Source organism: Melozone crissalis, unplaced genomic scaffold (genome assembly GCF_028551555.1).
Source record: "Melozone crissalis strain CALT ecotype California unplaced genomic scaffold, PUWL_Pcris_2 ptg000023l_1, whole genome shotgun sequence".
Classification (NCBI taxonomy): domain Eukaryota; kingdom Metazoa; phylum Chordata; class Aves; order Passeriformes; family Passerellidae; genus Melozone; species Melozone crissalis.
Genome location: NW_026535801.1, coordinates 20,367,636 through 20,395,400, shown reverse-complemented (window position 1 = coordinate 20,395,400; position 27,765 = coordinate 20,367,636). Strand labels below are relative to the sequence as shown.

Genomic DNA, 27,765 nt, shown 5'->3' with positions numbered 1-27,765 from the left:
TTCTTTAAAACAAAGCTGTTTCTAACTACCAGAAATCCACATAACTGTATATCAACTATTGACAGAACATCAGCTTGTCAACCATTCAAAACTTGCCAGTGCTCCTTGGTGGAAGCAAATATTTACCAGATAAAAGGGTTACTTAACTTTCTAAAACAATTCGAAGTCTATTATTGGCTTCCAGAAGTGCCCAGTGATTTAGAAATAAAACATTTGTATTTCATTCCTAGCTTCTTTATTTATTAACCATCACAGACTCATCAGACCAATGTGTATGGTATCAGCAGTCACAATATTGTAGCAGTAAATCTAAGAGAATGTGGGGTTGGTTGGTAATCAAAGATGTCCTCTGTATTAGATTTGTAACAGAGAGTCTTTTCTATGCAGAAATTTTGAGCAATTTCTTATTTAAAACATATTTGTTGTGTTCAAATCTAGGGGAAAGCATAACCATTATAAAAAAAAAGGGAAGCAGGACTTTATGATGCAAATGAGAAAGACAAGAGTGCAAGAACAATGACTATAAATAGAACTGTAAAACTGCCCTGGGATCAAATTCTCGAATGTTTGAAGAATTAATTTTAAAAAGTGTGTTTGGTAAGTAGATGAGAATGTGGCACACTTCTACTATGGAGGTATCTTAATGGTGGAAACCCATTAAGAAGTGCTCTGCCTACTTGTAAAGGATCAAGGATGGATTTAAGAAATGCCAGGACTGAAACCCAAGAGCCACATTAACAAATCTCAGAAAAACACGTTTGCTGTAAACCTTGACATGCACACATAACCCTCACATACCACATCACAGCTCAGAACTCTGAAATCAAATAGCAGATTTATTGACAAGTTGCAGTATTTAGAAGCCAGACATACTTGCAGTTTCTGCTCTTAAGTCACATATATCTAATTATTCCAAAATATTTGATGCAGCTGTCTTCAACATTCATAATGGAAATACACAAACATTTTCCTTTGTGTCCACAGCCTGATACAAACATCAATTATCTTGTTGATGGAAAACATTAAAATATACCAGGTTGTACAGCATACATAAGCAGCAGGATGTTATGTTTCTGTGCACACTGCAACCAGACTGACAGTAAAAGGAATTATTTTTTCAATTTATGTCTTGCAGGAAATTATAGCAACTATAAATCAACTGCTTGTTGAATAGTAGCGTATGCTACTAAAATGACTTTTAATTCTTAATACAAAATAGATGCAAAAGTGGCTGTAATTAAAATCCATGTACTTTAAAAAATGGGAAAAAAGAAGGGAAAGCCTTTTTTTTTTAAAGGGTGAGAAGACTTATTCATATGCTTGAGCAAATAATTTTTAATACCTGGATTTCTTTCCCTCACTACATAAAATTTTTATATGGACATATAAATGCTATTCTTGCCGTTTTAAAAGGGCAGCATAATGGCTATCAGATACAACACTTCGCCTTTACCCTTTTAAAAATATTGCAGAAGACACCTCAGATTCTGCCTTTAGTGCACAGGAATGTGAGTGACACTAAATTAACTTGTAGGAGGATACCTGAGGTTTAATAGAAACCTGTGTTAGGAAATCAGCAAAAATCTAGGATGTTTAGCTACTCTAAACCCTAATCCAGATGTTCACTTAGGACTCTTTATGTATTAGATTTAAAAGTCATTAATTTAATGTTAGAAGTTTTAAGATTTGAAAAATAATTTTGTCTTGACTTGCACATGTAACCAAGGTTTTCATAAAATCTTTATTTGAGGGTGGCACTTCTGATTTAAACTGTAAAGACTAATTTCAGAATGTAAAAATCTGCTCTTGATAAAGCTGTCACTACTACCATAAGGCAAAATTTCAGAATAAATTGTTTATTCCATTATATGATTTCCTATTTTGGGAGAGCACTGAATATTTCTACGGTTTTAAGATTTGGTAGATTTGTACAAAACCATTACTATTACTTATTCCACTTGGTATTTGCCCAGCTTTAATCCCCTGATATTGGAAACATTGTCACAGCAATTCTGTCTTTTTAATTGGAGTATTTTAGCTTTAAGGGAGGAAAAAACCCAACTGATCTCAGGTGTAAGCAGCTCAAAAATGTTCCTGGTGTTAGACAAGAGCAGAGTAGTAAAAACTGAGGTATGACAGAAGAAATCCTACTTCTGTGAAGTCAAGGGGAAGCCTGACTGTAAACAGCCATCAATACTTCATCACACTAAAATATGGAGAACATCCAGCAACATGAAAAATACCTTTCATGGGGGTTTTTTTCCTTGCTGTGGCCTCAGTATTAAAGCTGCATCAATAATGCCTCTAAAATACAACAGTGACACATACCATTTAGTAAAATTTGTTTTGCTCAAAATGGAAAAAACGTTCTAAATCCAGAGCATCTGGTTTTGTTTAGTAGCATTCTGGCTGGAATGCTGACTAAATATAACTTTCTACCATTTTCTTCAGAATAGACACGAGTAGAACCACATCTCTTAATTTTACAAGGGAGAATAACACAGTTCTCTGAGAAATATTTCCAATTTCGGTAGTGAAGGCAGAAGAGGTGGTGACACTCACCCCAACTAGCAGTGCCTTGCCTGCCCAGCTCAGTGGCTGTCGGGTGGGGGTGATTTTCTGGGGATGAAGCGGTAGTAGAGGTACTCGTCGCGGAACTCCAGCTCGTTGGTGATGTGCTGCAGCACGCCGCCCCTCAGCAGCCTGTCCCCGTACACCACGGCCTCCCCGCGGTCAGAGGCAAGGCCCACCTGCAGCAGCCAGCTCACCAGGTCACAGCCAAAGAAGATGCCAGTGGAGATCTTGGCACCACACCTGTATGTCAAAGGAATGATTCACCCACATGCTCTGTAAATCTGGTATCACCACTGCACGATGGGGAAAGGCAAGGAAAAACAGCAGGAAACAAGGAGAGACATCATGATAGTTAAGAGCATGTTAGAAAAGAATTTGCACACTTTGTATATTTGGGACATGCCAGTATTCACTACCTTTTCTTACAGACATTTCAATGAGAAGCAATATGGACATACAAAGTTGTTTTAGGCTTCTAAATGAAATTCAAATTGCGAATAAAATTCAGCGGACATCAGTAGCATTCTTCCTGAAAACTAACACAATGTAATTCTATTTCTTGGATACTTACTTCCCATGTACTTCTTACCATGACCCTTTCTGCAACAAAGTATCTGACCTGAAAGCAACCTAACCCCAGCAACAGGGATTCTGTTTGAATTTTAATTCTTTTCATAATTTCTGAGCACTTTTAAATAGACACTAACTGATTATACATATTGTAAACGAAGCCCATTTATAACTTTCATATCCTGTAAAATATTGACCACACATGCAGTACTAAGAATAAACAAAACCTTTACAACAAGACTATTTTTTAAACTAATTTATGAGGCAATGATGTTATCATCTGCCTAGTTGCAGCAGACATGCCATGCAAAAATTAACCTGCAGCAATGAATGTTTCTGGTTATTTAAAATCTATTATGTGGTACCCAAGCACAGGGTTTCTAGAGCTGATTAGGAGCTAAAAGACAGCATTTTTTCCCTATTTTTTTAAGTTAAAAGCAGCAGTAACACAGAGCAAGTGTTAACATCTATTAGCAGATGCAAAAATGAAAATAAATTAAAATCCATGGTTACAACATCTCAGTTACAGCACATTTAAATCAAAATGGATAGGATCAAGTTAGATGAATATTTAAAATGACAAGACAAATGCATTGTTTTAATTCATAAGGGGAAATAAGACATGAACCAAGTTCTGCACAAACACAGTATTACAACAATAAGGCAACAAATGTCATAATTTCATGTATTCTCATGTGGGTATGAATAATAAAAACCACAAAGTACAACTAAATGAACAGCCCTAAGCCCAGGAAACTACAATAGCAGCGGAGGCATGGGAAAAACAGCTGTAAAACCTGTTCTGTTTCACAAGACATTTTCTGATACATCTTTCTTATGGGACATTACTGACTTCTGAAGAGACTGAACAAAATCATGGTGCTGTCTAGAACAGTTCTGCAATATGGTTTTGGACTACCTGACCATTAAAAGACCACCCTATCCTGCCTAGGTAGTCTTACTTAAAAGCTTAGATTACAAGAACAGTCAGAGTGTCCTGTTAAAACAATTCATGTCTCCATTTCATATATTTAAATAAAGGCAGAATCATTTCCTTGTTCCTGCTGCTTCTGTCTGCTTTTTTCTTCTTATCTACCTACACATATTTGAAGGCATAATCCTTGATTTAGGTAACATAATTTGCCTCTGAAATCTTTACTGGTCTCATAAATTGAAGTTTAGGCTTCATTAGAGGTATGAGTAAAAGAAATTATATAAACTCAGAAGCCGTCAAAGTCCTAAAGCCACTATAATCTCACATGTTAAGTGGCCTCTCAGTACACACTAAAATCAGTTGCAACAGTTTTGCCTCCTATAAAAGCTACATATTAGTAAACATTTAGTTACAACTATGGACAGTGTCTTACTCTACAAAACAAAACAAACAAAACCAAACCAAACAAACAAAGGGTCTTAATGCATTTCTACAGGTGTTATGGTATATATTTTTTTTAGAAAGATTTTATCCTCTGAACTCTAGTTAAATGCAAAATCTGGAGAAATCCCTTAGTGATATAAAACTTTTAATAATTTATTTAAAACCTAGGTGGGATAATATCATTACTTGTGCCCCAATGTTTCAGCGTGAGGCTAGAAACATTTCTTTTACAGTTAAATTTCTAATCCTTATCTTGAGGTTTGAATAACTACACACAACAGGAATCACCCACAAAATTAACTGCATTTCATTGTTTTCAGCAGATGAGCTATGTGCTATGTAACAGGTTATATGTGCAGGGAAGGACCTTACCTTCTGCCTTTGACAATACTTTTGACACAGTGATCTCTATGATAACGAACAAACTGTTGACAGGTCATCCTGATTTCCTCAGGTACAGAGGCATCTGTGTGCCCTGCTGCTTCTCTTCCACCCCAGAAAAACTCAAGCCTACAAAACACATACACAAAAAAAGCCTGCATACACATACACAAATTCAAGACAGCAAATCAAGCAGAGGCATTTTTTTGGGAAACTGCAAATAATAGAATGGGCCTCCCAGGAAGCCTATCACAACCTCTTTTTGTGCCCAATACTTTACATATAATCTTCCTAATATATTTGTATGGCTTTTGAACACAGAGGTGTTACTCTAGGCTTGGGCAGAAGGAAAGTCAGAGAGTAGCTGGGAGCCAGCTCCAGCTCCTGGATTCACAGGGCAGCCAGTCAGCTCTAAGGTAAAGGGAGCTTTTACAACTCACTCCTGCACTGTGGAAGGGCCTGGCAACACAAAGTACTGGCATGGGGTTATGAACACAGTGCTTTAAAACAGTGATGACACATTCTGATTTAGCATCCAGATCTAAGTTTCAATTTATCAGTTGAAATTATTTCTGAAGAGCCTTCATTTGGCAAAAATTTCACCTCTAGGGAGCCTGCAGGACTTATGTTTCTGAAAGTGTCATTAGGATGGCAGAACAACCTCTCTACAAGGGGGAGAGAAGAAATTTGGAAGATTAATGAAATAGAAAACCAAATACTACAGCACTGGAAACTCAAGTCCCTTCAAAAATGATTATTAGTAATAATCAGGTTTATAGGTCTAAGTGCAAAGAGTCTATTTACCTTCGCTTGAATGGCAGAATGATTAAATGCTTATCTAAGCCAAAAATACCAAAGCAAATGAAGCCCTGGAGAAAAAAAAAAAATACAAGAAAATGCAACATGAAGCAAACACTTTGGTTTCTATAAGACAGAAATTATAAACTCAGGGCCAAATACATTTCATGTATACATGCAAAGTATCCCTCTTTTCTAAATATCACTCAAAATGCATTTTGTTTCTGCTCTGATTTTTCATTTGGACCTTAAAAAGACATATCAGTACCTAATATTCCATCATATAAAACCTGCAAGAATTAGTTCAGTAAAACTAATATTGTCACATGCCACTTGACACTTTGGGATAACTGCCAACCTTACACAGCCAGGTATTTAATCTGTCTTTGTTAATGCCAAGGAAAGAACAGACTAAGTGTAATTCAAGTGCTAGAATGCTCTCTACATAATTCATTTTTTCTGTGCAGCTTTTATACACAACTATCATTACTTGACACTGCAGTGCATCCTGTAGGCACACGTGCCATGGCTGTGTAAAATGTTCCTCTGTTGTGTGTATTGACACTGCCTGGCTTTCACCTTCACAGGTGCCAAAGCTGCCTGGTGTCAGGAGCACTGAACCAGGCCAGGTGCAGCCAGAACCAGCATCCATCCTCAGCTCTGCTATGGAGCTGTCACTGAAACCAGAGATATCATTTAAACCTTACAGAGACAGCACCCATGGAGCTGCCTTGCAAATGATGTAACTCCACAGAAGAGACACCAGGGAAGCTTTGGTACTAACAAGGGTAAATTCCTCATCAGTTTCCAGGAGCATTTGGCATTCAATTGTCACTTGCACTTTTGAAAGTGTTCATGGTCATAAAAGATGTGTGTTATCTGCTGCAACACCCACCAACATGGTCATTTTCAGAATAAACATTGGTAAGTACCTGACCGAAATTAAACACAGCACAGAAGAACTGCAGTTCCACATACAGCCTTCCAGGCTCTTGGTTGAACAGCCACCACAAACAACTGGAGAGATTCTGTAAAGAAAATATAAAAACAAAACACACAAATGTTACCTAACTGTTAAAAATCAAAAGCTTTCTTCTCCTCACGTGCTAATAATTCTTGCACAGTGTTCATGGTCTCCTTATTCAGACAGAGACAAGTAAGAGGGAATAACCACCTTAAAACATCATCTCAGGCTTAATAGCTTGGCAGGAGGGGGAACCTTGGCTGTTTTAAACATAACAATGCAAAACATGGCAGGGTAAGAGTTCTTTACATGTTTATGTAAGGAACTTGCCTCAAGCATACTTAGGTTTTCAACATAACACAGCCAATATGAGCCCAGACAGATTTGCAGTGTTTGTCTTAAGGCTGCTTAGCTGAGGCCAGTGCTTTCTACATATTTCTTGCAGAGTTAGGATTATGTTAAGGTGAAGCACATACCACTTCAGCTACTTGAGATGCCTGAGAGAAGGAGAAAACCTCCAAAGTTAACCCATTTGAGTGTAAAGGCTAATTCTTTAAAGTAACTAATCTTATTTCATAGTGCCTACATAATCATTCAGATATAGCTAAAATATAGGCTGACAGTTGGGGTATCCTTTAAATATAAAAGATGCCAAAAAATACTAGCATGAAATACTTGATACAGGAAATTTGAGAGGGAAACATTTCATTTTCTAATTTAACAGAACTTGAAAAGCAAAAGCAGTAGCTACTAACCCACCCTGTTGTGCTGCACTGTCCTGCTTTGTAGTATTATATATTTGTGCCACAGTATTTTCCATTTCAAATAAAAATGCTTCTCCCAACTGACATCCACAAGAAACTCAACTGAGCATTACACTCAGAGAAAAGTTTCTTGCCTCTGTCACAGTTAAAATTAAAAATATATCCCCGACACATTACATTCTGGTATTTCACACATGTACATAGGAGCAAACACCAACACATCTTGGAGTCAGTAATGATGAGTGGCAACACTAACTTAGCAATGTTGCTCCAAACACCACTAAAACCAACAAAATTGCATTTTCTCATTTAAAATAATGTTAAGATTATTTTTTAACACCTCAGAGAAATTCAAGTTCCAGTATAAGCCTGATCAGATAGAACAATTTTTGTAGTCTCCTCCAAAAGAAGAATTCAGTTTATATTTTTAATTGATAATTGTCTAGGGAAGAAGACCAACTCTTGAGAAAACTGGGAAGAAGGCCAGTAGTGACGAATGATATAATGATATAACTTCACTTTTTTTTCCCCTTTTGGGTTCTCCAGTATCTTGCTCAACATCACCAACCTTAACTTGCATTTAATTTATGATGTGGCACAGAAAAATGAACTGTATGACATCCCTCTTCCAGTAAGGAACCAAAATATAGCCTCTGTTTTATTTAGATTATGAAGATTTTTACTGGATTGTCTACACAGCTTTCCTAAAAATCATTCTAACTCAAAGAGTTAACATGGGGAGAAAGAATATTTACAGCAAATAGGCCAACAATAAGAAGTAAGCACAGCAGCACATGTCTGGCCAGCTGTTTGTCTCCAGTCTGTAGAAGCTGTTCTTCCTGAGCCAACACACACGTCTGAGCACTGCAGTGAGTCACACACTCATCCACTGGAAAACAAACCAGAAATTCTTCATTAGCCTTCTATCCTCATGTTCTATCATTCTGAGGATAGAACATGAACAAACTTGTTCATGTAACTTGCTGAGTCAAATTACCTTGTTAAGTAACCCTACTGAAGTGACACACACAAAATTTAATATTGCCTTTGACAATAACCTGTTCAGACATCTACTCTCAAATGAAACAGCTGAAGTTTACGTGTGCTCCTAAATTGATAAAAGCTTTTCCAACAGAATTTTTCTCTCAAAGATTTAATCCAAACTGAATGTGTGGTTAACATTGAGAAAACACTATTAGAACTGATGAAAATAATGAAAAAATATTTCTCTGAACAGTTTTTAAATTTTAAATTTATTTCTGAAAAAAATCAAATATACTGTCAGCTCTAATGTTTTTGCTCTGCATCTCAGAATTGTTTACATCAGACAGAAAAACATATTTATTTCAGGTCTGTGACTGTATTTTTAACACAGTATATCAGAACATGATCATAATTCTACCAGTGAAAGGAGTCAAACGCAATGAGAATGGATGCCCGTCTTCCAGCTACAGAGTTCTAAGAAATTCTGAGTATCTTCCTCTAGATGGCAGTGAAAAACTTCCTGGCAAGGCCATACATAGGAATTGGTACCAGATGACTCGAAGCAGTTCAGTGAGATAATAGAAGAATTAGTAATTATTGCAGCCAAGGTTACACAAGTGTATGCATTACAATTTGCTTTTACTGATTTACAGTTTTGAAGTGTTCACTCAGGAGGTTGAAATAATTTCCACTCAACCAAAAGGTATTTTCTTCCTTATCTTTTAGGATAAGAAAATTAAATTGGCCTTCCCCTATTCTTGAAGACATTCTTATGGTGCTTGTCTGAATTATTTAATAGATAAAATAGTTGGCAATAGGCAGAAAGGGAGCATTTTGTGAGATGAGACATAACTGAAGTATGCTTCAGTGTGAAATATTTAGATTTATTGAAATTTATGCTGCATGCAAACAAAGCATAAGGATATGATCTTCTTGTTAAGAATGCATGAAAACAAGAAAAGAAATAGGAAAAAGAGCCAAGTTGTACTGGCAGCCAGCTTTGATTACTGGCACTGATGTGCAGTGAGAATGCACTGGGCATGCAGTTTCCAGACAGGTGTTCAGCAGTCAGTTCAATCCTTTTTTTTCTATTTTAGTGACTCCTAAGGCCCTCTTAGTCCATTTTCTCCATCTCTCTTCTCTAGACATACATAGTACACAGCAGCATGGACATTTAATCTAATTTGCAGTAAGCACTTGCTCCTCTAGATCTTATTTAGTGTTCAAAACCTGTGCCAGATTACAACAAAGGCTTTTTAAAAGATGCAATATGTGAATATGAGGATGTAAAAAAGTAGTTTATGTTAAAAGCTTGATGCAAAGTAGGGTTATGCATTCAACTTCCCAGCATCCAAACAAGACAACAATGGAGAGGTAAAGTCTGAATGCTCAGAACACACCAAAATATCTTTGTGGTAAAAAAGTGACATCCAAAACAACTGTCCATCCTGAGCACTGAAAGACTACAAACAACTATGAGCAGAAGAGAACAAACAGCTATAACACTACCTAATAATTAAATTTAATACAAAATATCAGCTATCCAGGTGGAGTCAAGGGAACAATAGCTCCAACAGTTTCTTTTTGAGAATAACACACAGATGTTGGGGAAGAGCCTGTAGTATTAAAACAAGGAGATACTACTGCTTTACCTGTCTCAATTGGAGGAATCTTGCTTTCAACAGCATCTGACACTGCTTTGCTGTCTTTAGCACACGATAATTCACCATTTGTTGTTTGACAAGAACAGCAACCTATTAAATATATACAGTAATAGGATAGTTAGCCTCCTTCACTACCATAATTTATTTTTGAAGTGTTACAATATATTCTATGCAGCTTTAACTACTATGCTCAAAAATAACCCAAAAGGAGAAGACAGACTTAATTTTTCCAGTTTGTTGAGAGAGTAAATGGGTCACCAATACTAATAAGTTTAACATAACACTACCACCATTGAAACAACAGAAGCACTTTTAGTAACACGCAAAAAACTAGGAACTGACCAAAAAGGCTACATACATAAAAGGATTAGAAACACACTGAGTGTTTCTGTTGGCATTTAATCTCAGTGAGACAATTTAGTAGGTAAACAATCTAACATGCCTAGTGGGCTGCATTTATCACATCCTTATCAAGGTATTACTACTTACACAAAAATTGTCCACAGGCTGTTCTTCTTGTTCACTTACCCAACTCTTACAATGGTAACAATCAAACTTTAGGAACACAAAGCTAAATACTCAGGCAGTTATATCTAGATTTTCTTCTGTCCTAATCTAACACTCGAAGCTGTAAACTGTCCTTCCCAGGTCAGAATTACATTTGAAATATTAGTTTATAGCACCCTAAGCCGGTTATTCTTCATACAAATATATTTTGTCTACCTTTTTCTTCAGATGTCTGTGCAGAAGATCTTGGAGAAGACTGTGCAGAAGATTCTGGAGAAGATTGTGCAGAAGATTCTGGAGAAGACTGAGTCATAGTGGCTGAAGTATGATTCTGTCCACTCCCTTCCACTTCAACCTCCCCCACTGAGCTACGTGGTGAGTATGGGTTCAACACCCCATAGCTGGACCCTTGCCTACTTCTGTTCATGCACATCAGTGAGACACCTGACATCAATATGCTGATGAACAGTACCACTGCTGTGGTAATTATCTGTAAGCAGAGAAAGCAAAGAAAATGTACTTAAATATAGGAAAATAGTTGCATATATCTGTCTTTCTAACTTTTCTAAATACACTTACAAATGAGTCTGAACAAGAGTATATTTCCTATATTTACTGCTCTTGCACCACCTTTCTAGCACTGAAAGAGACTAATTTTCCTTGCCTGAGTAACTCAGCTTTTTTATTTGTTTTTTAAAGTGTGGACCCCTGTGTGGACCTCTGTTTCCCAATCCAAAAACATCCCTATTGTCTTCCCCCTTCCTCTCAGGATCACCAGTGTTCTGGGTTAAGTTCTGCTCAGGCACCTTTTCACTCCAAAGAGGAATGTGCTCTAATGTACATTCTTTAGCCAATGGGGAGCACCCTATTAATTAGCCTTTCCTTCTAATCACCTGCACTGATACCCAGCATCCACTGAGGCTATTTAGTACTTGTGAAAGTGCCACACGAACAATCCTGGACTCATGGACTCTCTGTCCACAAGACAGAGAGGGAGAAAAGATGACAAATACCTATACTAGTACACTCTATATCCTCTGATAAGAGGAACTATTTGCTGGTAAAAATGGTAGTTCAGGGTATTTCAACCTATGATTGTGCTGAGAAGCCTACCATAGTGCAAGCAGTTACTGCTACACAGGTGATGCATATCCTATCTATTACAGACCAAAAGCCATTAATTAGATACTGGATAACAACAATTTTAGATAACTATCAGGCTAGAATACAAATTAGTCATCAGGAAAAGAGCTCTGTAATTCATTACCACTCCTAGGTTTTTTCTTTAAGAAGCCTACTCCCTTTTTTCCTTAGTCATAGCTGCCTAAACATGAATGTCCTTCTCCAAACAAATGTTCCTGGTGGCTCATGACACAAATACATTTTGTATCAATCTATAAGCATTCTACAAGGATACTTTTATTACAGTAGCCTGCACTTTGGCTGAAAGCTACTTGCACAGGTAGCATGGCAGAAGTGTGAAGTGCTGAGGACAGAACATGTTCCTACCTGATGCTTTCCATAGAAAAAGGCAGAGTCAATACTGGTGTTGTTACGTTCACCAACAATTAGTAAGATTCCTACCAGAACTGTTGGGACTCTGAAAGAACAAAATAGGAAGTACATTACATATTTATCATGCTCCTACTAATTCAGCAGGGAAGCATTTGAATTCACTTACCCCCATCCAGCTACAATGACAAACCCAATGGGAATCTTCACTGTTTCTCTCTTCTTCAACAGAAACAAAGAAAAAGATAGAAAACCTAAAAAAAACAAACCCAAAAGAAAACCAAAATAAAAGCCTTGCTTATTATTGAAAAGGAAACTGGTAAGTACAGAGCCTAGAAACTCTATGATGCGACCTGCTCAATAGCTTAAGATATTCTTCTCAGACCTTTAAGTATTACAAAATAATTTGTCTGATTGTACTCTGAGAAAGTAAATTAGAAATACCCATTGCTTAAAAAGTCATGTTAATAGTGAAACACTGAAAAACTGCCAGGACATTTTATATTAAATATTCACTTCTAAATGCTAAGAAAGGTTCACAAGTGTAAAAAAGATGTCATAAGAACATTTAAGATACAAGTAACTAATTTCTTTAGGTATTAACAGCAGTTTTCTATCCCAACACTCTTCAGCAACCAATATATAGTGTCGTATTCAGTTATAACATTTCTGTAAAAACTGACTAGTCCTTTGTAAAGTCAATGATAAATTGAACTAAAAAAGTTTTGCATGTTTTTACCTAACTCTTTCAGGAGTATCTTCTGGAACTGCCTAGCCTACTCACACCTCAGCAACATTCTCATGTGGAAGCAAAACTGGTATTTATATTAGGCCCCACCAATCATGAGCTATGTACTCCAGGTAAACAAATACAACTCACTCCATAAAAACACCACAGGAATTAAATCCATAGATTCTGGACAAAATATCTTGAATATCCAAAGTCTCTTTTCTTTTAGTCATATATGTAAGGTTCTCCAAGCTTCTTGAAGCATCTTTCAACCCTTTCTATTTCAATTCCTACATTAATCTTATGCACACATATTGTTTTACAAACTACAATTTCCAGGGGAAAGAGATGTTAAAGCTACTTGGGTATTTTCCTTAATTCTGTATTTTCTATTTTTTTTGTTGCACCAGTTTTTAAATGTACTTAATGCTGAATAACTAAATCTTAAACTCTGCACTAATTAAAAAGCATCATCAAGACTTTGACTAGCTGAAGGGCAACCCCCCATATTCACTCTATTTGTAGTTGAGAGTAGGCTCTATTTCTGCCTTGAGAGTAGGCTCTTGTCTCTTGTCACACACCAGCCAAACTCAGCAGAAGCTTCCAACAGCAGCAGCAGTGCCTAACACTAAACCTCAGCACAACTTCCAGGTATCCCCATTTGTAGAAATACAAACTAGTGAAAGAAACAAGTACTCTGAAGAATATAATTAACATTATTTCAGGACATTAATCTTTCATTTCACTACCTGGGCCCTGCCTAGGAAAATCATACCTGTCCATAGGTAGGTGCTGTAAAGTGAGCTGTAGAGGAATATAAATACGAGGATCTGGATGGTGATGTCCTTCTCTTTAACAGTGAAATTCCACGCCACCATTCCAATGCAAGCAATAAACTGGAAAGAAAAGTAAGATACCATCATTCAAACTGGGAAAGCAGAATGACAAAAAACCCCCAAAAACTGAACAGAGAGCTATTTACCTGCAGTAAGCTTTAAACTCCACCCCCAGATGCACTGCAGAGTGATTTTATGAACTGGATACTTCATTTAGTAGTAAAGTACTGCCACAATAAATTCAGTATGACAGCTGTGTCACTTGACTATGCTACCTTATTTTCAGGAGGGGTTTTTGACAGCATGTATACAGCTCATATAAACTAGGAGTAAGGCAAATCAGGTAAACCCCCAACTTTATATACCTTATAGTAAGTAAATGGTGATGGTTTTGGCAAGTACAAACCATTTACCTAAAATTATTTGCAATGAAACTGAGGTTAATTGGTATTAGTTCAGCCAAGAATTACACCAGTTGTCACACAGTAATATTGCACATATGATAATTTTAATACTGAAGGAATCTGAAAAGATAAGCTGAAGTATTGTGGAAACAGTAACAAAACAGTTCTATTTTTTTAAGTTCATCTTAGCTAGCTTTGTTGGTACAGAACAGAAGCAACTGCAGTTATCATACATGACATTTTTAGATGATTCCGTGATCAGATTAAAAAAAAAACACAACTATAGAATACTTCAGAAAGCACTACCACACAGATGTTATAGAAGCACAGGCTGTTCCAGTTGTGCAGTTGACTTCAAGAGACTAAGGAGCATGTACTCTTTAGCGCTCTCTCAGATTAAATAATTAAAATTAATCCAGAGCCACTTGGCTTTGGCCTTCCCTAGCCACCAGCCATACAATCCCACACATCCTTACACAGCACTTGCACCTGCTGATCTCTCTGCAAGAGCTTCAGGGACATAAACCAGCACAGGGATTATTTTTCTATTTAGCCCCTTGAATAGGGTTACTATAGAGTCAAACACAGGCTGCTGCTCCCGGTATTGCTTCAGATGGGCATAATTGAAACAGAAGTGCTCTCAACAGTATTGGGCAATAACTAAGAAAACAGCTCAGAAGCCACTCTCTGTTCTGATTGTTTATAGTTCTGTTTAGGAATCACAGTGCCCACATTAATTATCACTTTCTTCAAGGGTGTATTTCACAGCACTGAAATTGTTTAGACAAGTCACACATTAAATTCACCTGCCCTCCACAGTTTGCTATAAAGATCTCACTGTAAAAATCAAACTTCCAAAATTGCTAAAAACTTAAATCCTAAACCTCACACAACGGCATTCTCCTTACTACTGACCTGAGCAACAAGTAGATTTGTTGTAATCATATGAGGAATCTGTTTGTATTTCTTACTCAGAACAACAACAGTAAGAGACCAGGTCTGTAACATACAAGAAGAAAAATTAATTTAAGAATAAAACAAAACCCAAAAGAACAAGATGAGTATTCTGGCAGATGATGGTGAAATTAAATATACAACAGATCTTAGCAACATGACTGCTACAATATGCTGCTAGCCCCTTTGCCTCAGCAGCTGTGGTCAGAAAAAGCATCTTGGTGTTCTCATGTTGGTGAAGTATTTCCCGTAAAGACCAAGCACTTGCCTAGAGCAGACAGAAACCTGTTAGTTCCTCAGGACACAAATGACCACAATGTAGCCTGGCAATTTAGAATTTAAAATCCACATCCCCTGAATCTCCCAAAATTATCTGACCAGCAAGAGTTAGCATTCACTTCTGGCTTCCCTTCAGGCAGAGTTTCAAGACAAGAGGACTTCAGTGAGACAACAACTTCAGAAAATTCCAACTCCTTCCAACATGCATGATTTTATTTTTAAAAAGCAAATAAAGCAATCATACTATCTGTACTTTCTATAAAACCAAAACAAAATTCACATCGGACTTCGGGATTATCAACTCTGTTTTTAAGAAAATAATTTCTAGTAAAGGAATTTGATAAACATAAATTTTTCAGGTTAAACTATTTCATTAATGCTCATTAAGACTTCATTAAACAAATACGCACTGACATTTCTGGAGCTGAAGTTTGTACACAGCCTTCATTATTGTGATATCCAAGCACCTCACTTGGCTTGATGTAACCAGTCTCTGTGGTGTAAGCTAGTACTTGAATTCCCTCACACCCTGTTATTAAAACAAGAAAACAAACCTAACAAAAACCCTCTCAAGCTCTGCACTAAACGCTCTAATTCAGTCACTCATCTTTCTGTACAGTGCAGCTTTGCAGCAGCCCCACTGCCTACTCAGGTTGTTTAACTCCTTCCTGTCCCTGTGCTGAGGATGCTGAGGATGTGATGAGGAAGCACAGCTCCTGCAGTGACACAGCCGGGCTGCCCTGACCCAGAGCTCGCCCGGCAGCGCGTACCAGAGAGATGAGGCTGATGATGCTGATGTCAAAGCTGACGTTCTGCAGGGCAGCTGCCAGGGGGTTGGGGTCCATGGAAGGGATGGTCAGCAGCCAGGCAGAAACATACATGATGGGGGCAGACACAAACGTGCTGATCACCATGCCTGAGGTAATCTGCCAAGAGTCAAACAGAAACAACAACCGAGTCAATCGCATCTCAAGGTAAATAATCTGCTTTCAGGAATGCAACAACTGGCAAAATTGGACCTTTGAATTAAACATACACAAATTAAACTTTCACAAATAATGAGTTGTTTCAATAACAAATTATTTAGAATTTGAGCCAGAAAGTATCTCGTTTATACACAGAGCTAAACTGAAAATTTTAACAAGCTTCTGAAATAGCAGGAGCCGAGTCTCCTACTGCAGATGTCTACAGAGCTTTTTCATGGGCATCAAATAAACTAATAACTGCTGTCCAGGGGTAAATTTACACTGTCACAATTTGCTTGTGGATGTAAACATTCACACAATAAATAACTAAAAAAAAAATGTAGTTATGCAAATATTAATATGCACTAATTCATGAGAAGAAACCATATATATTTACAAGAGATTTCTAGTTTGGCTTCTCATTGCCTTTCTACTTTCTACAATTTGCACAGTGATGGAAATTTGAGTTGTTACTCATACTAGAGACTCTGCTTTAAAGAAATTTCCAGAGGTTAAAATTCTATCTTGCAAGATTTACTTTTATTATCCTTTTTTCTTAAAAAAAATACATCTAAACAACTCCACAATAGAAACCACTAAAAACAATGAAAATCAACAAAAGTGCGTTAATGTCACTTCAAGTGGAAGAAACAATTCTAAAATTTTTTTTAAGTCAAAAAGGTATCCTCTACTACATACATATAAAGTAAAATGCTTTCTATCACAAGATTTAACTGAAGGGCAGCACAATGAATCAGTTAAAGCTTAAGATCTTCCATAAATTTTCAGCTATGACACTATTCTAACTGAAGACAGTAACATAATTTATTTTTTCCCCCTACAAAAACATCTCAAAGATAAAATCGTTGGAAAAAACCAGACTAAAACACAACCCCAAAAAACAAGAGAGATACAAATTCCTTAGATCTGAAGTTATCCTATCTCTTTCTACTAGAGTCACAAATGAAAAAAAAAAAAAGACGAGGACTATCAAGACACTTAAGACATCAGGAAAGATCCTGGGAGTACAAGTAATTCTAAGATATGTATACTTCAGAAAAGCAAATTCTTCAAGCCTACTTGTTTTAGTTATTTAATCAAAGAAGTTAGGCTCAAAGTTAGGACATATTTGGAAAAGTTTGACTACATACAATTCCTACTTCCATGTTAAATTGACTTGCAAATATTGCGACACCAGGTGCTGCTGGAAAAACTCCATAAAGAAATGCATAGTTTGATAAACTGGTGTGATTGACCACGTTGTCAGTCTTGTCCAAGAGCTCCACCATCTCTCTGCAGAGAAATGGCAACATGAGCCTGAAAGAAAAGGGGAAAAAGTAATTGAAAAAATATTACTCAACCTACAATAGACTCTTCTTTACCCAGAAAATGAATAAAAAGGAAATTTAAGGCTTTGAATACTACTTATGAAAAGCAAAATACTGACATCACTTTGAATGATTGCTTTTATTGTTATCAAAATATTTCCCAGCTGCTTAAAAATCTTCTATCACAAATTACATTAAAATAAGAAGGACAAACATATCAACAAACTCGGGTATAGAAGCAGCTTCCCTGACCATGTAGACACGTTCTTTGTACAAACTTCAAATTTAGAATGCCAAGACATTAAAAACTCTCTCAATTTACAGCTGTTACAGTAATAATAGATATAAGCAGTTCCGAAATTCAGTCCACCTTCGTGCAAGCTGTCTGAAATATAATAAGGGCTCAAGCTTAAGTATCCCATGCCAAAAGTTCTGGCCAGCAAACCAGTGACATCAAGGCTATTTCAGCAATAGCCCGGATCTCACACAGACTCAATGTAAATCTTACATAGGCCTACAGTAAACAAAGTGGTAACATTAAAACCACTGTTTTCCACACTTTTTTCATCACAAAATTTGTCATTAAGCTGGTTTACAGACTAGGTCTTTAGCTTTGAGGGTTAGTTGTACTTGATACTGAAAGGCACTTTCAAATTTTACAATATAAACTTAAAACCCAAATGTTCTATTAAGTTAATTGCAGTTCTGTAGGGAATAAAATATTTTATATTAAATAAATAAATATTCCCTGAAATATATTCAAGGGAAGATTACGATAGTACAAGTTCTAAACAGAACTTGGCATTTATTCATGCTTAAAAGTCAAGCAGTTTTAGAGCATGAAGTGACCATTTTTATGCTCTTCCAGTATAGTTTGAAAGACTTATAGATAAAGTAAGGAGAAACAACTAATTTGAAGATGCATTGTTTAAGCCAAATAAAATACAAATACTAATCTTATATATTCAAACTCACTACTATCTATTTATTCAGTAAATTTTGACTTAAGCTACTAATTCCCCAAATACCCAATTCACGACAGATGGCCTGTAGGCAGTCCATGAAGGCATAGCACCTCTGAATTTCTTTCTCTGCAGAGCCTGACAACAGGTTTCTAGTCTATTAAATTTCCTTTAAAAATTAACAGCTGTATTTTATCAAAGAGTTTGGGAAGGACTCACTCAAATTCTGGGAGTGAAATGTACTATTAACGTAATGTTTTTGAGAGAAAAGCCATCTGACCAGGCTATTCAGAGCTTAAAACATCTAGAGAACAAAAGTATAAAAATACATAAACTGAACTTACAGTTTGGCTGTGATGAGAAGGATCAGTGCAACAAACATACCCTTTGTCAGTTTTTTCGTTTGTCCCACCATGGTCAGTCCAAGGTAAAAAAGTGCAGAGCCAGAAAATGAACTGCCCAGTCCATCAAGGAAGTTTTCAAGGTATTCAGGAATTTTCTGGCCAAGAATAAAATTTGAGGCAATTCCTATGAAGACCATGAATACAATTGGGTTCTGCAAAACTCGGAGGAGTGCTAGGCCCACTATTTTGATTTTGCTCTGTGACACAGTGCGATTATTCCTCCACTTCTGGATTTCACAGAAGATAAACCCCAGGGGGTTTAGCATCATAAGAGATATTGGAGCCACTAGGTAAATGTACTGGAGATACTCTGGGTAAGTGTTTTGATATAAAGCTTCAACTAGAAGACAGAAAATGAAGAGTTATGAGTGATAACACTTCAGCAGAAAAATACATTGAAATACTGAAATTAAATTTTGCTCTCTGAAAACTAAAGAAAATTATTTAAGTTTCCTCCAGAAGTAACTGAAGGAATCCAGTCAATCAACAATCAATATAAGATAATGCAGGAATAGAAGTATGTCCTATCATATTAGGCAACAGTTACCTAAAGAACACATTAAAGACCAAAGAAAGATTAACTATCCAATGCTATTAATCATCCTACAGTTAGCCACCATAAACAGAAAAAAAGAAAGAAAACAAAGTAACAATTCTATGTTTCCTTTGGGTCATCCCAAATGCTGGAAAAAGTTTGGCTTAATTTCTGACTTGCTTTTCCTCCCCAGAAACATGACAGTTGTGGAGAATTAAATGCACCTTTGCAGGATACAAGTTGCTTCCCACCTTGAGGGAGTCTCAATTCTTTGGAGTTTAATCAGTTCTCAATGGGTAAGCCAGGTGTGATCTTTCTACATTGATTCAATACAACACAATAAAGTAACAACTGGGAAAAAATTTTCTGACATAATTATTGGTTCATTCTCTGGGACTACTTAGGACAAGAGTTACTTGCTGTAGTTATGGTCCCTCAAGGAACTCCAACTCATAGGCTTTTGCCTTCATTACTACCACATATTTCTGAGTCAAAGAAGAATTGCTTCTTATTTCAAGTTTGTACTAAAGGCACTTCAAAAATAATGAAAATGTTTTGGAAACATATAAAAGATTCAATTCTAATGTGAATTAGAAAAACTCCAATGCTTTAAAAGTAGTATGTTCTCTTTTACCTGACTTATAATAGTTACATTTAATAACGTTTTGTTATTAGTAATTATCAATAATATGCTATAGTTATTAATAGTATGTCAATTATAATACATGTATATATAGTTAATTCCATCATAATTATTACAAATAATATGTATTAGATATATACTATGCAATTCATAATTATTAATAACAACATTATTAACCTTTTTCAAAAAAGTTTTTCCTTGTGACTACATTTTTCAAAATCCAAAGAGTTTTACCTTTGCATTATTTAAGCCTCTGGAATGAGAGGAACTTCTAAATGCTAAATCAGCACTCACTTTTGAACAGTCTCCTCTTTACAGCAAATAAACTCACATTCTCAACTAGCTGATTTCTTATAAAAAAAGGCACCAAAGGCATTTTTACTTTTACAGGCCATTATTAAAGTACATGTAGAAGAACTACCTGTATAAAATCCTAAATAGACTGCTGAACAGAAGTAAAGGTTTGGGGTTAGTTACTGCATTGAACAAGTCAGTTTTAAGCACTAAACACAACCTGCTAATCAAAACCACTTTAAACATGCTGGACACTTTTTATGCAAACAGTTTTTTTCCTAAAACCTCAAACCTGAGACTGATGTTTTATATTGCTTTATACAGAATGCCCATGTCACTAAAACACAACTCCACCCAAGTCACGTGTAATTAACGTCTGAGTGAAAAAATTTTAAAAACCTTTACATTCTGGTGAAGTGAATCTGCATACTTAAGACAATAACTTAAGGTCTATATGTACTTTAATTCATGTATGAGGTTAGAATGCATTTTACTGGGTACAAAAAATTGAGTTATATTACTGAGTCAATGGGTGGAAAAAAAAATAAGACATCAGTCTTACAGAATCCTTAACACAGTAAAAATAATTCACAACTTCTATCACTGATTAAAAGTTTTCTTTTTATTTACATCATGGTGCCTGCTTGCTGATTGTAACAAAAAACTGAAATAAAATATACTTTAATTTTTTAAAGAATCAATTCTTCATGTCCCAACTGCTCAGAAGTACATATAAATCACACACTAGTTGTCCATGCTTAATACAATGAGTATGATTAAAGTCACAGTGAATGTCACCCACACAGCACCTCTGTACACCTGTGCTTTAACACACAGTTCTAGAGAACACCTGAATCTGTTTGTCAGACTTGTATCATATTACCCTGCAATTAAAACCCCCAAAGCTTTTTATCATAGTAATTCTGACTAAATCAGGGGTGGGCTAACAAACCTCTGCCAGCTGGTTCTTTTTCACCCCAACACCACTTTTTAATCTAGAACTATCAAAACCATGATAATAGAAAAACAGTGACAAGCTTCAAAAATTTGACCCACATTTTGATTTTGCTATGTGCAAGTCTTTTCAAACAGCAAAAAAGAGCATAGTAAAGAAATAATACATAATAATAGTAATATATTAAAGAAATTACATGGGATGAAGACTCAGGAATTATTAAGAGTTCAAAATGCCTTTTTAAATAGTGTTGGTTTAGTGCGTAATTTGCCAATATTGATTTTTTTCCTTTACAAATTTCCACTGCTACAGCATTTAAAAATATTTTTTCATTAAAAGATCAGGCTTTGTTCAAAACACTACCTCTACTACATAAAAACAGCAAGGCATTCTTTGTTGTCCATTTCTGCAAACACTTCAGAGAAGCTTGGGTAATATTTTACTAATAGCAAAAAGTTTGCACAGGTGACAGCATGAACCCAACACCAGTGAAAATTTGGGGATGGGAGAAGGGGAAGGACAAGAGGAAATAAACCTCAAGAGCCTACAATGTTTCTGTTGCAGTAACTATTCCAGTAAAGCTCTAAATGGCGTAGATTTTGTCAATATCATACATAGAAAAAATATAAATCATATCTTATAAATCATGGAGTACCTGAAGAAATATGCAGTCTTACAAGAAAGTAAAAGCTGAAAGAATGTTTTAACCAGGATACAATGGCAATACATTCAGAGACCCCCAAAATACATATATTTAAAAAAAGAGAAACTCTAATTGGCATCTAAAATGCATACCAACAAACAAAGATATAATTCTCACAGCCCCATTTGTGGCATAATTCTGATTTCATTCAAGAGGAATAAATCTCAGGAAATGCAACTGAGGGAAACACAGTATTGTCATTTTAAGAAAGTGTGCAATTGCATTTGTCTAAATGTTATACATACCAAGCAAATTTGAAGAGAATAAGAAAAATTGAGAATTCTCCTAAACATGCTGCCTTGGAATAATGAGAAAGATACTGTTAACTCCTAAAGAAATCTAAAATATGGATCTACTTGTTACATATAATCTGGAATTGCACGCTCGACATTGCCTTTGTAATTGTATTTCCAATTCTGTAATCAAACACCTTGTTTTTTGTTTTGCTAGAACCAACTTGCTCTCTCCTTTTGGTTTAATCTTTCCTAGATGATGAGGAGTCTCAAAGAGAATTTGAGACGCACTTCAGAAATTATTTCAACTGCATGGAACTTCAATTCAGAAGTTAACTTCGCGTTATGGAAACATAAAAGCAAACATGTCTAGAACAGTGACAATAATTTTAAAGAAGAAAACATACTCACCTATTGGATATCCCAGTGCAAAGTCATTGCTTTGTGTAGCAAAAATAGGGAACAAACCTGCTTTGCTAAATCGGTTCTCAGGACTGGCTACTAACAACGTTAAAACACAGACTAAAAAAAACACAGCAGCTTTGGCAATTAAAACACTGTACAGGAAGGACCAATTCACATTTGAAAAATTAAGTACCACCATGTTTTTGAACAGTAAAGCCGGGAGTGCAAAACGGGACACAAAATTTCCCAGTCCTTTGGCCTGAGTCGATGTGATAATGTTGGCTCTTCCAGCTATGTAGCCACAAAGAATGATTCCAAAGCATTCCAACAGGGCTGGGAAAAGCCTGCTTATTGACATAGAAGGGGGATCGCCGGTGGTATTGAGTCCAGCTTGTCCAGGCAAAGAAAGAGACATGTTAGCTGAAGGTGAGAGGTTCTTTGCAGTGAAGTCTGAATAGCTATCCATTTCCTCTGATCACCTCTTCCAAAAGAAGAGTGTGAAATGATCTCATCTGTAAAAGGAACAAAAGTATGCTTATTAACTTTATTCCTTTAAGTACAAGCTTATGCCCTCTTAAATTATTACAGAATGGACAACAGGCATAGCCCCTACAAGAACTGAGCATCAGGAAAGAAAGATAAATGTGATGAAGAATCAAAGCTTCTCCACTCTGATACAAAAACATTTGGCAAGGTCCTCTTTACCTTCCAGAAAAATTTAGAGTTTAAATTATCATATCACCCTTGAAGTTTGTACCTTGCTTCGTGCAACTTGGACCTCTCCCAACATTTCAATATCATGTGCTAATGACAGACTTTTCAGTTAGCAAAGAATCCACAGATGACACAGCAGCCAGTGATCTAATTCATTGCACTAGACCTGACCCATATTTCTACATACAATTCTTTAGGTCTGGAGCAGGGAAATTTAAGCATGCATGAAGCATTTATGTACAACAGAAATATCTGCTGACCCCTTTCCTCACTTGGTAGCAGCAGTTGCCTTTGGAAGGGCTGATTACAACACCACAGGTTCTATATGCAAGTACACACGTAAAGTCTGCAAATCAGATGAGGAGAGTGGATTTCAAACACAAATATTCATTGGTCAATACCGAGGTCCTGCCAGAAACAGATATGGCTTTGGCAATATAGCTCTGAAACCTGTTCAGTCCATCAGGTAACTGCACATAAAGTTCTGACATGACTAAATCCTGAAGTACTTTGTTTAGGAAGTCAAGATGACTTACCTCACTTGTAGGGATAGAAACTAAGGCAAAGGTGAACAGATTTCCCCTAAGCTATTTAAGGTAAAGTCAAAATTGCCAAGTCCCAAGCAATGCTTTGTATGGCACAATCTGTGCCAATTAGCAACTGGTTTAAGAATCTTCCCAACCTTTTTCTATCCTATCCACAAGGAACACAAAACACAGCAGCCACGTAAATAAGCAAGTAAATCAAGTCAATGCAAAGGTGAGGTCTTGTAAGGTCTGTTTCACACCCTGGCATCCAGCATATAAATATTCACAAGCTTCAACTCTTTGACTCATGACTTATTTATGCCTGAGGCTTTTGGTAAGCACTTCTGTGATGCTCTGGTAATTCACCTGGACTGAGCTGCTGCATCATCCAGATCTGTCTAGTAGCCTTGGCTATCCCTTCTCCCAAGGAAAATGAGTCTCACTCCAAGTAGGGCTTATTTTAAAGGCTTTACTTTCTTATATTATACATGATGAATTAGCTTAGATTTATTTGTACAAGGAACTCAATGTATTATTTGCTACAGAACAATGGGAAAACTTGCAAGAAATGAAGCAAACAACAAACCATTTCTTCTACTAAAAAACTTAAGGATGTTGTTGGAATTTGTAAAATGTTCAAAAGAGGACCAGAGACAGATTTCCAACACTGAATTCTTGAAAGAAATCAGCAACATTCTACACTAGCTGCAAGGTAAAAAGCAGGTTTTCAGCACAGCCCCATGTCAAATTCTCCAAGCTTACAGCACTGCACAGAGGTAAGGCTCCCAGCAGCACAATGTGTTCAACCTACTCACTGCTCTCTCAAGGTATTTTTCTTCAGCAATAAGATACAGCTGAAACTTTTTTAACCAAATGCAACATTTGATCTGTAGGAATGTACTACAGCCATATCTATCCCTAAATTCTAGCATTCCTTCTCCTATGCCTTCCTATTCAAGGCTAATGACAACTCTCTCTTCCTTCTATATAAAAATCATTATTTCTCTTCACAAAATTGGTACAAAATGTAAATCCCTTATCTTCCTCACTTGATCAAAACTGACATGGATACACACCCACACAACTCTAACCATCATTTGTAAGAGAGATAGATAGAGAGATAGATAGATAGACAGACAGACAGACATAGATTCCTGCAGCCTTCCTTCAGCCTACCTTCAACTTCATTACAAGGGAGCTTGTCAAGTCATACAGGACAAATTTTTGGTAAACCACAAGAGTTTCAAAGAGAAGAACTCCATTACAGTAAAAGCTGCTCCTGGCACTCCCCAGAGGGCTTTGAGAGTGAATCATCTCTTCAGCTCGAGAGCCGTCCACATCCCAAACCCTTCACATTTAATACAGAGCATCTATGGCCAAGCAGTGTTTTCCAGAAATGCAAGCTTTTGCATTCTGCTTAACACAGTGAGTACATCTCAGCCCTCTTTGCTCTATAGGATACAGACATTTATATAACTGTTGTGAGATTATGTAATGACTAATCAGATTTAATATACAGCCTTGTTACACCTCAGGCTTATCCCAAACTAGCATCTCACAAGAGTGAAATTATTTTCAATTCACTGTTCTTAATGAAATCAGAGGTAATGATCTCATGTAAACGCAAAACCTGATGTATTCGACACAGAAATTAGTTTGTTCTCATAGTAGATGTAGCAAACTAACCAGACAAATGACACTAAAATAAGGAAATATAATACAGTTACGAGGGAAAGCATTTTGCTTTGACTCCATAGAACATATGATTTGCAGTTATCCCTTCAGGGTTTGAGGACTGAGATTTGAATCCTTGAGAACTCAGCCACAGCTGCATTTTTGGGAGCTGGAGGCCAATACGGACACAGCTTTTAGGAATAATACTGCCTCATCTGCTGTCGACTGTGCCAGGCAAGCATAGCTGCTTGCAGCCAGACTGTCAGCTTGCACGAGAGGAAGCCTTGTATGAAGACCAACAATAGACACAGAGCAAATAACAAGTGCAGTTTAAACTTCCCACAAAACATTACTCTTGCAGGTTGTCAATATTTGTAAATTCTTAAAATTCACCAGACCAGAAACTCAATTCTCCAGCAGCTGTGAGTTAAGCAACATCAGGTTCCTCTCCGAGTACAGAAATAGAGAAACTGTCTCCTTCACCAAAGGAGGGGAAAACCCCTTTCATCTTCTTTTTCTAATGAAAGTCAAAGACAGCATGAGTCAATAAAAGAGATAACTTCAATGTGTGTCTCTCACTTTTAAGCTTCCAACTGATAATCACTCTCAGGATAATATGGTGACACTGGCAAGACCGTGCACATTGCTCATAAATTATATCCCACAACATGACCTACTTAAATGCAATGCAGAAACTCTCCTACTTTAACAAAAGGATGACACATTATTTTACTCAGGAAAATTATAATGGAATTGGGGTAGAAAGAGCTACCACTCGTAGCAGCTCTACTACCCCGTTCTCAGCTAAGATAAGTGTGTACTACATGAACTTTCATGTAAAAATTTGTTAAGTCAAAGAGGAAGCAACTTCAGGGAGATAAAATGATAAAAGTTAAGTGGGAAGAAGTGATTACTGCAGTTCCTAATTTTTGTAAGTTAACCACAATTTTTACTTTTCTCTTTATTGGGCTAAAAAAACAGAGAGAGAGAACAATATAGCAACAGCGATTAGCACAAGAATTGTGCCACCTATATCTGGAAACCCGCACAATGCCAGTTGTTTTTCACGACCACATCTCCTTTGCCATCCTTCTCCCAGGATGCCATTGCGGAAAGCCCCTGGCTGTGCAGCAGCCGCACGCCCTGGGCACCTGGGGATGCTGAGGCCTGGCACAGCTCACAGCAGCGCTTCAAGCTCCGCAAAACTTTGGCAGTGCAGCTCAGACAAGACCAAATGAAGCAAGAGCTGCCAGCGGCACCGAATGTCAACTCGGAAAATGAATGAAAAACATACCTCCACGTAATTTTCGCTTAAGCCGACATTGGGGCTTGTCAACAAATAGATATATACTTCTGAAGTACACAGCAAAACATTTTTCAAAAGGTAGATAACATTTTCTTGCCAGCACCCCTTTAAAAGCACCTCACTTGCACCACTTGCCAAACTGGGATGTAAAATCCCTTGACTTGCAGCCAGAGAGCTAACACAAAACCAACGCCTCTCGCCTGCCCCTTCCCGGCCCATCATTGCTCTCTTCCCATGGTCACCCCAGCTAGGAGCACACGGCATTTCAGTCAAAGATAAAACACCAGCAGTACTGCTCTGCGTGACAGCTGCCTCAGCAGAAAACAGCGCCAGAAGCCGGGGAAAGGAGCGGGCAGCTTACCTACTCAGCTTTCGGTAGGCGCCTCCGCACCGGGGTGCGTGGGGAGGGTTTGTGCTCTGCCAAACTCAGAACCCCTCTAAGGCCGAGGCCGCCGGTACCGAGGCCAGGGAGAGGAGGTCTGGCCCGCCCCGGCCCGCCCCGCCAGTGACAGCCCCGCAGCCGCAGCCGGCGGAGCGCCGCGGGCGGGCGGGCTCCGGGCGGACCCCGGGCAGGCCGGGGCTGCGCGGTGGCGCGGCCGGGGGAGGGAGGGAGCGGCCGCAAGATGGCGGCTCGGCGGCCGCCGCGCGGGGGGCGGCCCCGGTCTCCGCTGCTGCCTCGGCCCCGGGGGCTTCCCCCGCGCTTGGGAGCCGCCGCCCCCGGAATACGAGAGCGGAACGAGCCCCGGCCGCTCTCGGGGCGGCCCTCGTGGCTGCCGCCAGCTGCCCGCACCCCCGCGGGCGGGAGGCCGGGGAGGGTC

General features: G+C 37.6%; 1 protein-coding gene across 2 annotated transcripts; it reads right to left on the bottom strand.

Annotated features, from left to right (window-relative positions):
* Window positions 1-812: 812 nt before the first annotated feature.
* GPR155 (G protein-coupled receptor 155) lies at window positions 813-27,425 on the bottom strand. 2 transcript variants are annotated; one of them, XM_054278364.1, is made up of 16 exons: window positions 27,309-27,425; window positions 22,733-23,238; window positions 18,899-19,298; window positions 17,416-17,581; window positions 16,070-16,225; window positions 14,982-15,065; window positions 13,602-13,722; window positions 12,266-12,350; window positions 12,094-12,184; window positions 10,801-11,074; window positions 10,066-10,167; window positions 8,185-8,318; window positions 6,634-6,729; window positions 5,708-5,772; window positions 4,895-5,032; window positions 813-2,814 (listed from the first exon to the last, which is right to left on the bottom strand). In XM_054278364.1, the coding sequence occupies exons 2-16, from the start codon at window positions 23,190-23,192 to the stop codon at window positions 2,592-2,594; spliced, it is 2,595 nt and encodes an 864-aa protein (XP_054134339.1). In that variant the 5' UTR covers window positions 23,193-23,238; window positions 27,309-27,425; the 3' UTR covers window positions 813-2,591. The 2 variants fall into 2 exon arrangements, with proteins under 2 accessions (XP_054134339.1, XP_054134340.1); XM_054278365.1 differs by having other exon boundaries at window positions 2,789-2,867.
* Between the last annotated feature and the right edge of the window lie 340 nt (window positions 27,426-27,765).